This window comes from Sturnira hondurensis, unplaced genomic scaffold (genome assembly GCF_014824575.4).
Source record: "Sturnira hondurensis isolate 20B ecotype Veracruz unplaced genomic scaffold, ASM1482457v3 Scaffold0025395, whole genome shotgun sequence".
NCBI lineage: Eukaryota > Metazoa > Chordata > Mammalia > Chiroptera > Phyllostomidae > Sturnira > Sturnira hondurensis.
In genome coordinates this window covers 268,208-282,000 of record NW_028098026.1, presented here as the reverse complement: position 1 = coordinate 282,000, position 13,793 = coordinate 268,208, and the positions used below count along the sequence as shown (strand labels likewise).

The window sequence follows — 13,793 nt, the reverse complement described above, 5'->3', positions numbered from 1 at the left end:
CACTGAGCCACACCAGCCAGGGCTTACTGGGTTTATCTTAATGTCTATCTTCTATTCACATCAAGCAGTACTGGTTTTCCATATGACTGTAACTTTTAAAATAAATGTATTTAAATTAAAAAGTGAATTGACCTTATATAGGTGTGTGTATATGTAATATATACTATTATATACATAAGAAAGAAATTCCCTCCTGATTATTTAGGCATCTGTTCTGATTAGTAGGTGGTGGGTGCCAACCAAAAATATTTTTAGTATTCTCCCTACATGCATATGTGTATCACATACAATATATATAATGCATATATTGTATATTATTCATAATTTATGTATATATAATACAGAATATATTCCACATATTTATAATACATATTACATACAATAAATGTATTTGTCTTCATTGGATTTATCTTTCTGGTTATGTTTTATTTATATGAGGCAGTGCGGGTTTTTCTATACATGATAACATCTTTTAAAATAAATGTATTTAAGTTAATAAGGGAGTTGATTTGTTAAAATAAAAGTTAATAATAATAATAATACAGGCAGAATGAAATGCTGGCAAAAATTAAGAGGAGGAAATATACATATATTTATATTGTTTGATACACTGATATTTTGTTTTGTATTTATTACTTCTCTTTTTCTTTTTCTGACGCTACTCATAGTCCACCAAACTGATTTTGTAATCCATGCATAGGTGTGACCTGACGTTTGTGAAATATTTTTTACACGAGCACCTGTGAACAGGACCTTGTCTCGTTACTTTGGCACGATGACCCTTCAGCCCGGGTAGAGGCCTCTTCCCCAAGCCCTGGGATTCAGAGGGCCCGCTCTGGCCTCTTCTGCCTGAGCCCCTCCTCACGAGCTGCAGAACCCAAGAGCCTTCAAGGAGGGCTCACTGAAGCCCGTGCTCTTCTTAACTGTGCTCTGGGAAACTGGGACACAGGATTCCCCACCCAAACAGCTCTGAGCCCACTCCAGGGCCATGTGGTCTTCTTGGTGGGGATAAAGGCTGGGTGTGGATAAACTCATGTGTGTGCATGTTGGAGAGATTTGGGGTGTCAGGAAAAGGGGTCCACCATGGGTGTGGGACCTCCCTTGCACTTGCTGCCCAATGTTAGGGGTGAGCTGACATTGGACACCAGGCTCTGTGCCTATGGCAACAGGTGCCTCAAGTGTCCACGAGCAAAATCCAGCACTGACCAGGGTCCCTGCAGCCCTTCCCCCAATCCCTCCCCTTTCACCCCAGGCCAGCTGCATTCACTATATCTCTTGCCTTGGTGTCTGAGTGTGTGACCCTCTCACTTCAGTTCTCCAGGAGCCTCTCCCCAGTCTCTGCTACTTTCTCCCACCCTCAGTCATGAATGATCACAGATCATGAGACAAAGATTACAGTGCTTTACTTATTTGCTGAACAGAATGGTCAGTGTGGTAGGGCAGTGCCTGGGGAGCTACACAGCCTTCAGGGCAGGCAGAGCTGGGAAGGTAGGGGGGCTCAGGCCGTCAGCCCTGGCTTTGGCTCCTCCTGTGTCTTCCCTCTCAGGCTGGGCTTTAGGGAGTACTCTGTAGGCTCTGAGAGGGGAGGGAGGAGGTGGGCATGGTGAGCTGGTGGCGGCTTGGTCTCTGGTGCCCATCAGGTCATTGGCCCCCACTTCTGATGGGCTCAGCTGTTATGATTCCTGCATAATCGGGGCAACTGCCTACACTTGCCACCTGTGGATGAAGGAAATGATCCCATCATGAACTGGAAGATGTGGATTCCTGTGTGGGGGGAGCATTCTGGATGCGGGAGGACAAGGCCTATCAACTTTGCTGCTCGGGGAGTGCCAAGGCGACTCTGAGCAAGGGGTGAGAGGCGGGTAGCAGAAGAAGAGCCAGTGCAGGGCGCATGGAAGGATCTTCCCCCCCACACAGAGGAGCGATGTGGAAACCTTCCTAACTTGTGCATTATGTATTCGTGCCACAAATGTTTATTGGGCACCTACTATGTGCCAGACACTGGTTTAGGTACCGCAGACACAGCCAAGAACAACAGTTACTAAAAGCCTTGCTCTAGTAAAGCTGACTTTCTAGTAGGGGAGACCAGCAATTAAATAACTAAGTCAACTGTACGGATGGTCATAAGTTAGATGGCGGTAAGCACTATGAAGACAAAAACAGGAAGGAGGCAGAAGACCTGGAAGAGGTGAGAGGGGGCCACGTGGACCTCTGGAGGAAGGGTATTCCAAGCAGAGTAAACAGTCAGTGCAGAGGCCCTGCGGTAGGAAGGGACAGGTGGGCAGGGAGGCCAGGAGACTGGACTGCAGTGAAGGAGAGAGGACTTTAGAAGATGAAGGGTACTCCTGGCAAGCATCCTTGTTTCCCTGATCCCCGCCCCCGCCCCCCCCCCCCCCCCGCCCCGCTCTTTCCAGCTATTGTCACATGCTCAGCTCAACACTGCGTCTAGGGCTCCTTCCTCTACCTACACTCTGTTTGGGTTTTTGAAATCATCTTTCTCATCCTCAGGCATCACTTTCAATTCTACCTCTTCAGAGGAAGTGCCTCTCCCTGTCCCTCTCAGTCATGTCATGTGGCTTCATTTTCCTCGCGGTTACTTTATTACTTTTCTCTATATTCACTCTGCTCGTTAGTGCATTTCCCTCTTTGTTGTCTTCCCCCGTTGAGATGTGAGCTCCCCGAGGGTGGGACCAGCATCATGGCACAGGCCGGGCACAGACTAGGTGCCCACAGATATTTGTCTTTGGAACAGTTTATGGCCCCAGAACGAACATTCGGGCTCTATCCTCACACAGAGCTGAGTCCAGTCCTTTCCTGATTCTTAATGTGCTATGTGACCTTGGGAAAACCCCTCAGCTCTCTAAGCCTCACTCTTCCTACAGAGGAGAGACTAGGGCCAGGCACCAAGTCAGGATCAGTAAATACATGTTGCTTGACCCCTGATTCAATGAGGTTCAAGCATGCATTAACCATCTCTTTTTATTATTGTCAGTGTTCTGCCTCCCACCCTAAGACTGAAAAGCTGTGGCTAGGCCCATTTTCCAGATGGGGAAGTTGGACAAGAGAAGTAATGAAACTTGGTATGGGTTACACAGCTTCACTGAGAGCTTGCAAACTGGTGGCCTCCATGTTCTATTTAGTGTGCAGCATTTTAAAAACTTTTTTAAAGATTAGTTTCTCTGCTTGTGAGTCTCCCTCTGCTCCCTGCCCCTTATGCTGCTGAGTCTTGGGAGGCTGACCCGAGAGGCTACAGTCTCAGCCCCTTGCCCTCTGCTTGGTCATTGGCCAGCAGACACCAGTGGTAGAAAAGAGGGAAGGAGGGGAGAGAGAGAGGTTTATTACCTGTTGAGTCCCCTCCACCCTGCGTCCTCCTGGCTGGGTTACAATGACACAGTGGCTGCAAACCTCTCCAGTGGTTCTATCTCTCACCATGTCCCAGCACAGCCATTAATCCCCTCGCCCCTTCAGGCAGGTGTGATCACAGCCCTCCACTGCCGCTAGTCCTTGGAGGCTGCACCATCCGGTTATCCTGCTGCCACCATGTGAACAAGCCCAGGCCAACGAGGAGAAGAGCTAAGGTGCCTGACTAGAGGTGGACCTCAGATGTGTCCAGCTGCGTCCTGAAGAGCCAACCAGCTAAACCCAGCCTATATTTTCAAACCGCAGAATTGAGAGCTAGGTAAATGGTTGCCACTGAATTCCTAGGTAAATGGTTGCCCCTGAGAGCTAGGTAAATGAATGCCACTGTGATGGTTTGTATGCTACGAAACTAAGGGATACGCCTCACACAGAGGCCTTCACGAAGCTAACCCCCCACCCCGGGTCAGAGTGGGCACCAAGGCTCCCTCCCTCCCCATCTTGGTGCCCCTCCTGCCCGACACCCATCCTCACTGGTGAGGATGACAATGCCTGTGATGAACAGCACGGCGGCAACCAACAGCCCCTGTTTCCGGAGAGTGGCCACGTCTGCAGAGAGAAAAATGGAGAGGTGCGGTGAGAAGACCTTCACCCTTCTTCCCCCCGCATCCTCCATGGGTAACTTACCGTAGGAGAAGGGGTCATCCTCACTTGAACCTATAGGGGAGAGACAGGGCGCAAGTCAAAGTTCAGCAAAGGTTTGTGGAGCAAATCAGTGAATGACAGGGTCAGGGAGAAGGGACAGCTGTGTCTCAGCATTGCGGCACCTAGAAGAAAACCCCAAGTCCTCACATGGCACACAATCTGGCTCAGTCACCTGTGACCTGCCAGACCACTCTCAGCCCATGGCCTTGGCACTGGCTGCTTCCTCTGCCCAGAGCCCTTCCCCGGATATCTTCATGGTTTCCCCTTCAACTCCTCCTCAGAGAGGTCTTCCTGGCCCTTTACAAAAATCCTGCCCAGTCACTCTGTCAGCCCAACCCTGTTATATTTTTCTTGATAGAACTTTAAAACCACATGACATATAATCAACATGGTTATTTTTTTATAAAGATTTTATTTATTTATCTTTAGAGGGTAAGGGAAGGAGAGAAGGAGAGAAATATCAACGTATGGTTGCCTCTCATGAGTCCCCTGCTGGGAACTGACCTGCAACCTAGGCATGTGCCCTGACTGGGAATCGAACCACGATTCCTGTGGTTCACAGGCCCACGCTCAATCCACTGAGCTACACCAGCCAGGGCTCAACATGGTTATTATTTATTGTTTCTCTCCCTGCACTGGAATGTCTGCTCCATGAGGACAGATATTTTTGCTGTCTCATTCACTGCTGCGAGCCTGGCACATAGAACAGTGCCTGGCACATAGGTGAGTGCTCAATAAATACCTATTTAATGAATTACTGAATGAACGAGTGAATGAATGAATGTGACACATGGGCATATCATTTCTACCTGTTCATTGGGGTTGGCTGGTCAGGAAGTGGAAGACAGAACCACAAGGAGAAGAATCATGGTGCCTCTAGAAACAGCTCCTTGCTGACCCCCAAGAGGATCTCAGATGACAACTCCAGGAGAGAGCAGAAGAACCAGCCCGCTGAGCCCAGACTTCCAAACTGCAGACTCAGGTTTAGCCCTCAAGAACTAAATGAATGGTTCCCATTTTGAGTTACTGAGGTTTGGAGTGGTTCGTGTGCAGCATTCATTTATGTATTCATTTATCTATTCAGATACTTATTGTATGTCTACCTTCTGCATTCTGCCCACCCTCTGCCAGCCTTGAAGTGATGTATTCACCCAACAACGTTTACTGAGGACTATTCTGTGCTGGGCAGTGTTCTGGGTGCTAGAAACACACAGTGAACCGGAAACAGCTCGTTTCCAATCTGGGGAGTTACTGACCCATTGTCCTGAGGGCAGGGTCTGTCGTGAAGTCCTGGTGCGGAGACTGCTTGGAGGATGCGGTGCCTTTAGTGGGATCAGCAGGGTCAGTGGCTAGAGATGGTGGAGGGCAGCAGTGAGCCATGGAGGGAAACAAGGGGCATCGATTAAGGTCTGTATTTGGGAGAAACCCCCTCCCACATCTACATATTCAGCGGGCAGGAGCGGGTATCCCCTACCCTAAACCCTGAAGCCAGTAAGGAATGGCAGGAATGGATATATTGAAGTAAGCCCACACTCCTTGGATAAAACCAGTTGCCTCGACCTCCTGACCCCTTTTCTGGGACCCTGTGGACTGACCCCTAGTCCAGGAAGTAAAGGATGACGTCTGTCCTAGCCAGGCTGGGCACCTCCAGGACCCTGGCCCTGTTACAGAGCATTAGAGGCACTTCTTATAAAACAGTTTGAATACCTCCTCTGCTCCCAGGCCAAAAATAACAGAGGATTCCTCTCNTCCCCTACCCTAAACCCTGAAGCCAGTAAGGAATGGCAGGAATGGGTATATTGAAGTAAGCCCACACTCCTTGGATAAAACCAGTTGCCTCGACCTCCTGACCCCTTTTCTGGGACCCTGTGGACTGACCCCTAGTCCAGGAAGTAAAGGATGACGTCTGTCCTAGCCAGGCTGGGCGCCTCCAGGACCCTGGCCCTGTTACAGAGCATTAGAGGCACTTCTTATAAAACAGTTTGAATACCTCCTCTGCTCCCAGGCCAAAAATAACAGAGGGTTCCTCTCTCTTAAAAAAATTGATGCCCCCCCCCGCCCCAAGATCTGCCCCTCTGGCCCTGAGAAGTGCCTTCAGTGAAGTGGCTGTTGCTGTCTGATAGCCAATCTCAGCACCTCACCTCCAAAAACATGAACCATTGGCCAAGGATTCTGACATGGTCGGGAAAGCCTTGCCCAGTGGTAGGCAAGATCTACAGCAGAAACAGAGGCAGGATTACAGAAAACGTAGAGGATAGCCTGGGCAGCATGTGGTGCTCAGGCACCCGGCACTGAAGAGCCTGGGCTAGTTCTGCCCCCTAGGGCTGTGGCCTAGGGCCAGCAGAGTACCCTCTCAGGCTTCAGCTCCTTCCCTGTAAAATGGGGTTAAGGTAGTTCCCACCACATAGGGTGGTTGTGAGCATTGAGTGAATGCATGAAAACTTAGCACAGTGTCCAGCACCAAGCAAACTCTCAACTAATGTTGGCTGTTACTATTTACTTGGCACTCACTCCTCCATTCTTTTGGGAACAGCTTTCCCTTTCTTGAGTTGGTGGGGGACAGAGAAGTGAGGGTGCAGCTCCAAGTTCCCTCGTCTCTCTTGTTCTCCCACTGTAATGCAGGCCACAAGAGGAAGCATGTGACCCAGTCTCACTTTTCCCTGGGACCTTGCAAATTCCAAGCAGGGATTCTGAGTGGAAGCTAGGGGAAGCTTGGGAAGCTCTAGCCAGCAGATGATAGGAGCCATTTCCTCACAAGATAGAAGATCCAGCATAAGAGAAAGAAAGATGGAGGGAGAGAGGTGTTGGAGGCTTTTGCGCTCAGGCTCTGGGCCACCCTGAGGCTCAGCAGTGCTTTTACAATTCGGCTCCAGGACTTGTCAGCCCAACTGAATCTCTGTTGCATATAACCAGGAGTATGGAACAACACATAGTAAGTCATGTCAGCAAGGACTTGGAGCGAGTGAATCAGAGATGTGAAGATATTTTCTCAATCGGGAATTGTGGACAGAGTTGCCCACCCCGACCCTCGCCCCTACTTGGAGAAGTCCCCAGGACCCTTTATTTCCATCTGTCACAAAACTGTTTTAATTGACAGATTCTGTCAGAATGAGGTATTTTACTGCAATCACTGGAAAATCGTAACAGTTATAAAAATTGCCATAGGGGAATGGCGTGACCTTAGAGGTGGTGCTCCTACACAGAGCCCAGACTGCACTCTGTGGATGTATCTCAGCCCAGTAGTGGCTCAAGCTGCAGTACTTTCCAGCAGGGGCTGATCCTCAAATACAGAGCATCACGAAGACGTTAGAAGCCACCTTCATCTGGGCTCAGCTCCCCTCCTCACACCTCTGATAACACTGGTTTTAAGGAGAACCACCTCTTCCCTGACTCTTAGTGTGTGAAGTTCAGACAGGGCTGAGAGGTTTTCCAGCCTCAGGGTCAGGGGACAAGACTCAGACCTCACCAATCAGAGCAGTCAATTTCCCAGCTTGCCATTGGTCATACGTGGACATGTGAAAGCCAGTGCTATACCTGGGGCTGCAGATGTTGAGAAAGAGATGTGGCTCTAGCTGATGAGCTTGTGACCTTAACTTAGAACTCCAGGACCATCTTTGCCACCAAGAGGGAAAAGCCACTTGAGAATGAAGACCACAGGGAGAAGGAGTAAGTCTGTTATGATGACTTGAGCTCCTTGATCCAGCCATGCCTGAAATTGGTAACTCTGGACTTTACAGAACACATACAGCCAATCAGATTTTCTTTTTAAGTTGGGTTTTCTGTATTTTGCAGTTGAAAAGCTCCTGCTCTAACATAAAGACATACACAACAAAAACATCTGCAGCCACGTTTCTAGGTACCAGCCCCATGAAGGAACCCGAACAACAGAGGGTCCTGAGCCTATCAGGTTTGGAAAATGTTGCAAACTAGATTCCCCTCTTGGGGACACTTGCTGCAAATAAACTTATTAAGACACTGATAAATCTCACCAGAAAGAAACATGTCTAACTTTATCTCAGAGTTTCACAAACACCTTTGGCTGCAAACCAAAAAAAAATTTTTTTGGAAGATGTATTAACAATTCCCCAAACGGGTGCCCTGAGAAACGTCCTTAGGGGAATGCTGACCTAGATAGAGAATTAAACAAAACTTGTATGTCACTGTTCTACTGCTAGGCCCTACCTTCCATCCCCGGAGCTGTGGTTAGAAGCACATCCACTCCTGTCAGGTGCTGTGTCTGGGTCTCCGTCTGGATTGCTGGTACTTCTATTGAGGTCAGAAGAGCAAGGAAGGGAGGATAAGAAACAAGTGAGCCAGCAACACACAGATCCACGGAGCAGCAAGGGGCCCTCTCCCCCGGATCTCACTGGCACAAGTCAGAGACGTTCATTAGCCAAGTGGTACTGTGGGGATGGGGTGGGGGACTCACATACTGCAGGTGGCCGGGCAAATTGGTGCAGCCTCGAAAACAAATGTTAGTGTTCGTGTCCTTGACCCCACAGTGTTGTAGACAAAAGCAGGGCTCTGGAGTCAGGCTCTTGCGCCCTGATCCCAGCCATGTCACTGACATGCTTTGACACCTTGGGCAAGTTACTGTGAGCTTCCATGTCCCTATCTGTAAGGCGGAGGTAATGATCATTTCTACCTCACAGGGTTTGTGTGAGAAGTGAATGAGTGATCAAGGGTAAAACATTTGGAACCAGAGTGATATAAGCAACCAAGGTGCTCATCAAGGTATGCACGGCTTCATTAACTGCGTGCAGGCACCCTGTGGAGAACACAGCACTGAAAAAAAAAAAAAACAAGATCGGTGTCTCTGTGGGAATGTGGGAGAGCTTCCATACATTATTTCACTGGGAGGGGGCAAGGCAGGAAGCCAGTTGCAGAATGATAGTCATTAAATATTCTTAAACTCACACGAATACACCTCCCAGTCAGCACAGTTCTTCCAGGTGACACACACACAGTGCAGTCTCATTCCCCAACCCATTGCCAGCAGACGGAGTCTCCCAGAAATGGGGGACAAAACAAGGATGAGGAGCGAACAAAGGGATTTTGTCTTGCCCTACCACATTTTTATTATTTATGAGGAGAATGTGTTTATGCACTACTGTATCATTAAACATTAATGGAAAAAACTGAGGAGCACCTTTTGAATTGCATGGGACTACGAGAAAAAGTTACATGGTTTGAAAGTTCAAAAAAGGAAAACTAAAGAAATTAAAGTGAGCGCTACATGGAGTTGGCCTGTGAGAAATGTGTGGGGTGTTTGCAAAGCTGTATTCCTTGACCTGGTCATGATTATACAGGGGTTAAATGCAGAATAATTTGCTAAGTTGTACATTTATGGTATTTATACTTTTTACATGCATGGTATTTTTCATGATTCCAAAAGATTTTTTTAAATATTTTATTTATTTATCTTTAGAGGGTAAGGGAAGGAGAGAAGGAGAGAGAAATATCAATGTGTGGTTGCCTCTCATGAGTCCCCTGCTGGGTACTGGCCTGCAACCCAGGCACGTGCCCTGACTGGGAATCGAACCATGATCGTGTGGTTCATAGGCCCGCGCTCAATCCACTGAGCTACACCAGCCAGGGCCCAAAAGATTTTTTTAAAGAAGTGAGTGGAGTTGGCTGTTCCATCACAAATTAAACCAGGGTATTCAGAGTTGGGGGACTGAAATGGGCAACCAAAATCCCAGGGTGTCAGAGGAAAAGGGGAACATGTCTGTCCCAGGCCCACCTGCCCCCACACCACTGCCCCACTTACCACTAGCCTGCAGGGTTGATGTCTGGAGTTCTGGGTGAACTGTATCTGAAGTTCAGAAACAGAGGGAGAAGAGAGAAAAGGTATAAAGAAGGTCCATGAATGGTGGGCAGTATAAGGGGACTTCCATAGCAACTCAATTTTGATGTCATGGAAATGAGTTCATTAACCCAGCCACTTCCTCATTGCCTAAATGCAATGCCAGCATCTCCCCTGCCTCAGGCCCTGACCTCCCACAGATACCCATTCCTCTTCTCAGTATCCACCTACCCCTGGTAAGAGCCCCAAAACTTCCTTTGGGGAACCATCCTTTCCTGATTCTTGGTCTACTTAGTTCCTTGGGACTGGCACCACCTCTGCTGGAAGTTGAACAGGAGACCCAGATCTGGCTAATCAGTTTTCTGTGCCTGTCACCACAATGATAAGCTTACTGGTAGGCATAAGCTCACTGGTGGGCATGTGGTCTGAGCCTGGTCAATGACCCACAGTCATTGAGTGGGACATTTGCTGGATTAAGGAAAGGGAAACTCTCTATCCTTCAGATTCTTAGCAGGTAATGAAAGCCCCAGGTGTCTAGATGCCCTGTTGGCACTATAAGAAGAGAATCTGCCTGAGAATGAAGCCAACACAGAGAAAACAGAACCAAGAGATGAGAATAGGTTCCTGATAGCATCATTTAAGAACCTAGATCAAGCCACGCCTGAAGATCTATCCTTGAGCTTTCAGTTACACAAATTCAAAAATTTCTGTTTGGTCCAGCTTGAGATTTTTGTTGCCATGGTTACTTGCAATGACAGGAACTTTCCAGACCTGTCCCTCTTTCCTCACCTGGGGTTTGAGTCACGGCATGGATGTTCTCAGTGGTTGTGCCTGCTGGAGAAATGGATGTGGCCTCCTCCGATGTCTGTCCTGAGAAATCAAGAATGAGAAGGCAGGGAAGAGCCTTCGACCCCCCTCTCATCAACCTGCATCCCTGCCTCCCTCCTGGAACCTTGGGTGGTAATTCCAGAGGTCCTTCTGCAGGTGGAACAGCACACAGCTGTTGGATTGATCAGATTTGTCGGTTTCAACCCATGATCCTGGAAGTGTTTTAAGAAATGCTAGAGCAGCCCTGACTGGTGTGGCTCAGTGGATGGAGCATGGGCCTGCAAACCAAAGCATCACCGGTTCAATTCCCAGTCAGAGCACATGCCTGGGTTGTGGGCCAGGTCCCCAGTAGCAGGGCAGGAGAGGCAACCACACATTGATGTTTCATTCCCTCTCTTTCTCCTTCCCTTCCCATCTCTCTAAAAATAAATAAATAAAATCTTAAATTAAAAAAAAAAGAAACGCGAATGCCCCAGCACCCTTCCTCCAGCCACCTTTCCTTGCCCATCCTTGTGGAATGGGAGATGGTTTAGCCCAGGCACTAGAGTCAGCCAGGGCCCTCTTCCCAACACCTTCCTTGCTGTATGACCTAGAGCAAATAAAGACCCTATTCTGAGCCTCGGTTGCCTCAACTGCAAAGCGAGGATAATTGACTCTACTGAGGGCTGTAAAGAGGGTGAAATGAGATGGAGGGGGGAAAGCCTCCTCCACAGTTTAACATGCAGTCAGTGCTGGATAGGGCCACTGCCTCGGCCTGGCCCAGCCTCCATCCTCTCCCTCCTGGACACCACAGCCACCTCCTCCCTGGTCTCCTGCTCCTGTCCTGCCCCCACAGTCTGCTCCCCGGGCACAGCAGAGGAAGAAGCCTGTGGACACCTGAGACAGATTGTGGCCTGGCTGGCTCAGAGCCTCCCCTGGCTGCCCCTTTCACTTGGAAAAGCCAAAATCCTCACCCTGTTTATAAGTCCCCCCTCCATCTGGACCACCCCCCGTCACCTCTCTGACCTCTCCTTTCCCACCCTTCCCCTTGTTCCCCCCAACCAAACCACCTGGCCTGCCTGCTGGTCCTTACACTCACCAGACTCGCTCATCACCCAGACACCTGCTTGGCTCATTCCCTCATTTCCAAGTGTCTGCCTCCTAGTGAGGTCTTCTCTGACCACCCTATTTAAACAACCCTCATTCCTCTCCTCTATTTTCTCCATAACACATATCACCATCCCGCAGTCTATATAATTTACCGATGGGTTATTTGTTTTCTCTCTTTCTGAAGTGGAATGTGAGCTCCTATTTTAAACATTGCTGTTTCTACCGTGTATGAAATAAGATCTGGCACATAGTAGCCGATCAACGAATACTTGTTGAATGCCTGAAGGAATACATGACAATCATTTTATCTAAGAGAAATGGGACAGTCGGGGGAAAGTAGGCTGGGGTTCCAGGGACAGGCACGATGATTGGATTCCAGCCCCTTCACTCACTAGCCTCTGGCACAGGCATTTCCCTTAGCTGAGCCTGTTTCCTCGTTGTATCACAGGCAGGACAATATGCGTAATACAGTAAAGCTGAACCCAAGGCCAGCTTCCACACACTGCCGTGTAGAAAGCACCTGTCAATGCCACCATAGCTATTGTCTCCACGGAGCATTTCCCAAGCAAAGGGAGACGTCTCCAGCTCTTGGACTGGCCCCGGCTCACCCCCTTTGCCCAAATGTGCATCACCTAGACATCCAGAGAGCTGCTCTGCTGGGACCCCAGGGTTCCTGGCTGCTGAGTGGAAAACGGACACCAATCTCTCCGCCAAATCAAACTCAGTGCTTCTTGGAAGTGAAATGGAGGCTGCTCAGCAGGGTAGGCTCTGGCTAGACTTGTTGGAAGCAGCCACCCAGCTCTGAGGTGTCCGAAAAATGCTGTGATAGCGGCCCCTTCCTCAGGACCCCCACTTCCTGGTACCAACTCAGTCGGGGGTGGGGCTGAGGACCCAGGCCAGTGCACTCAGGTTAGAGCTCGGGCCCTGAAGCAGGGTGGAGAAAAGGGCCAGGCCTTACCTCTGACAGTGAGAATCAGGCCAACAATGATGAGGAGACACAGGGGACCAGAGGGCGACATCTATGGGGAGAGCAGAAGTTGAGGTCGGCAGTGATGTTAGCGAGGCAGGTCCAGGGCAGCCCCCAGGGATCCTGCCGGCCCCTTCCCCCACCTGAGCAGGTATCTCTGCCTTCAAGGACCCCCTCCCAGGGCTAACAAGAGCGTCTCAGAAGTGAGGCTTCCCAGCCGCCACTCCCCTCTAGCCTCTGTAGCCCCCGCCCCCAAAAAAACAAGACATGTCAGACCAAACGACTTCCAGTAGCAGCCACTGCACCCTGACACCCGGGAGGCAGAGAAGCACTTGCCCCACCCACACTGACCCTGATGGCCACCAAGAAGGGTGTGGGGCACAGGAATAGGTGCTGTGGCCTCCTCTATCCTTCTGGGGCTGTCCCCAAGTGGAGGAGTCAGCAAGGAAGGGGAAAAGGAAGAGTGAGTAATGTGCTCCTGATCTCAGAGGAAAAAGTGACTGATGTCAGGACCTCACTGCAGGGACAACAGAACTGGATGCCGGGCCGATCTGGGGAGGAGTGGCCGTGGAGGAATAGGGGAGAGTTGGGGAGAGCGAGGCAGGAGGGAGAGAAGCAGGACAGCCCGCGATGGCTATAACGCAAAGCGAGCCGAGAAGGAAGCAAGGATGGGGGCAGAGAGGATCCGCTGAGACCAGTCTTTACCCATCAGGGCTCGGGACCTGGGGGACCTGGGCCGCGGGGAGAGAGCGGAGAAGGGTCGGAGGAGAGACTTACGTCCGAGCTGGGGGTCCGAGCAGGCAGCCTCGTGGATAGAGGGCAGCTGCCGCAGCTGCGCCCAGGCGGAGGGTGTGGCCAGGAGAGCGCGGGCAGGAGGGCGGGCGGGCGGGGACCCAGACCGACTCAGTCATTTCCTCTTGGGTTTCCTGGCTTCAAGAGCCCGGTGTAGGAGCAGGAAGGGGGTAGACGCCAAGGGTGATGGGGGAGCAGGAGCGAGAAGCAGGGCAGTGACCTCCAGCCACCCTGCCCGTGGCAGGCAGG

General features: G+C 50.1%; 1 protein-coding gene and 1 long non-coding RNA gene across 2 annotated transcripts; both read right to left on the bottom strand.

Moving 5' to 3' along the window:
• Window positions 1–1,378: 1,378 nt before the first annotated feature.
• On the bottom strand, window positions 1,379–13,678 carry FXYD5 (FXYD domain containing ion transport regulator 5). The gene is given in 10 exon segments (XM_037039661.1): window positions 1,379–1,716; window positions 3,892–3,966; window positions 4,045–4,074; window positions 5,319–5,411; window positions 8,245–8,328; window positions 9,833–9,877; window positions 10,658–10,738; window positions 12,744–12,804; window positions 13,530–13,628; window positions 13,631–13,678. Coding segments are annotated over 10 exon segments (651 nt in total). The 5' UTR covers window positions 13,664–13,678; the 3' UTR covers window positions 1,379–1,666.
• On the bottom strand, window positions 2,487–3,879 carry LOC118982542 (uncharacterized). Its single transcript, XR_005065565.1, has 2 exons — window positions 3,746–3,879; window positions 2,487–3,701 (listed from the first exon to the last, which is right to left on the bottom strand). It is a non-coding gene; the product is annotated as an uncharacterized LOC118982542 (long non-coding RNA).
• Window positions 13,679–13,793: the final 115 nt, after the last annotated feature.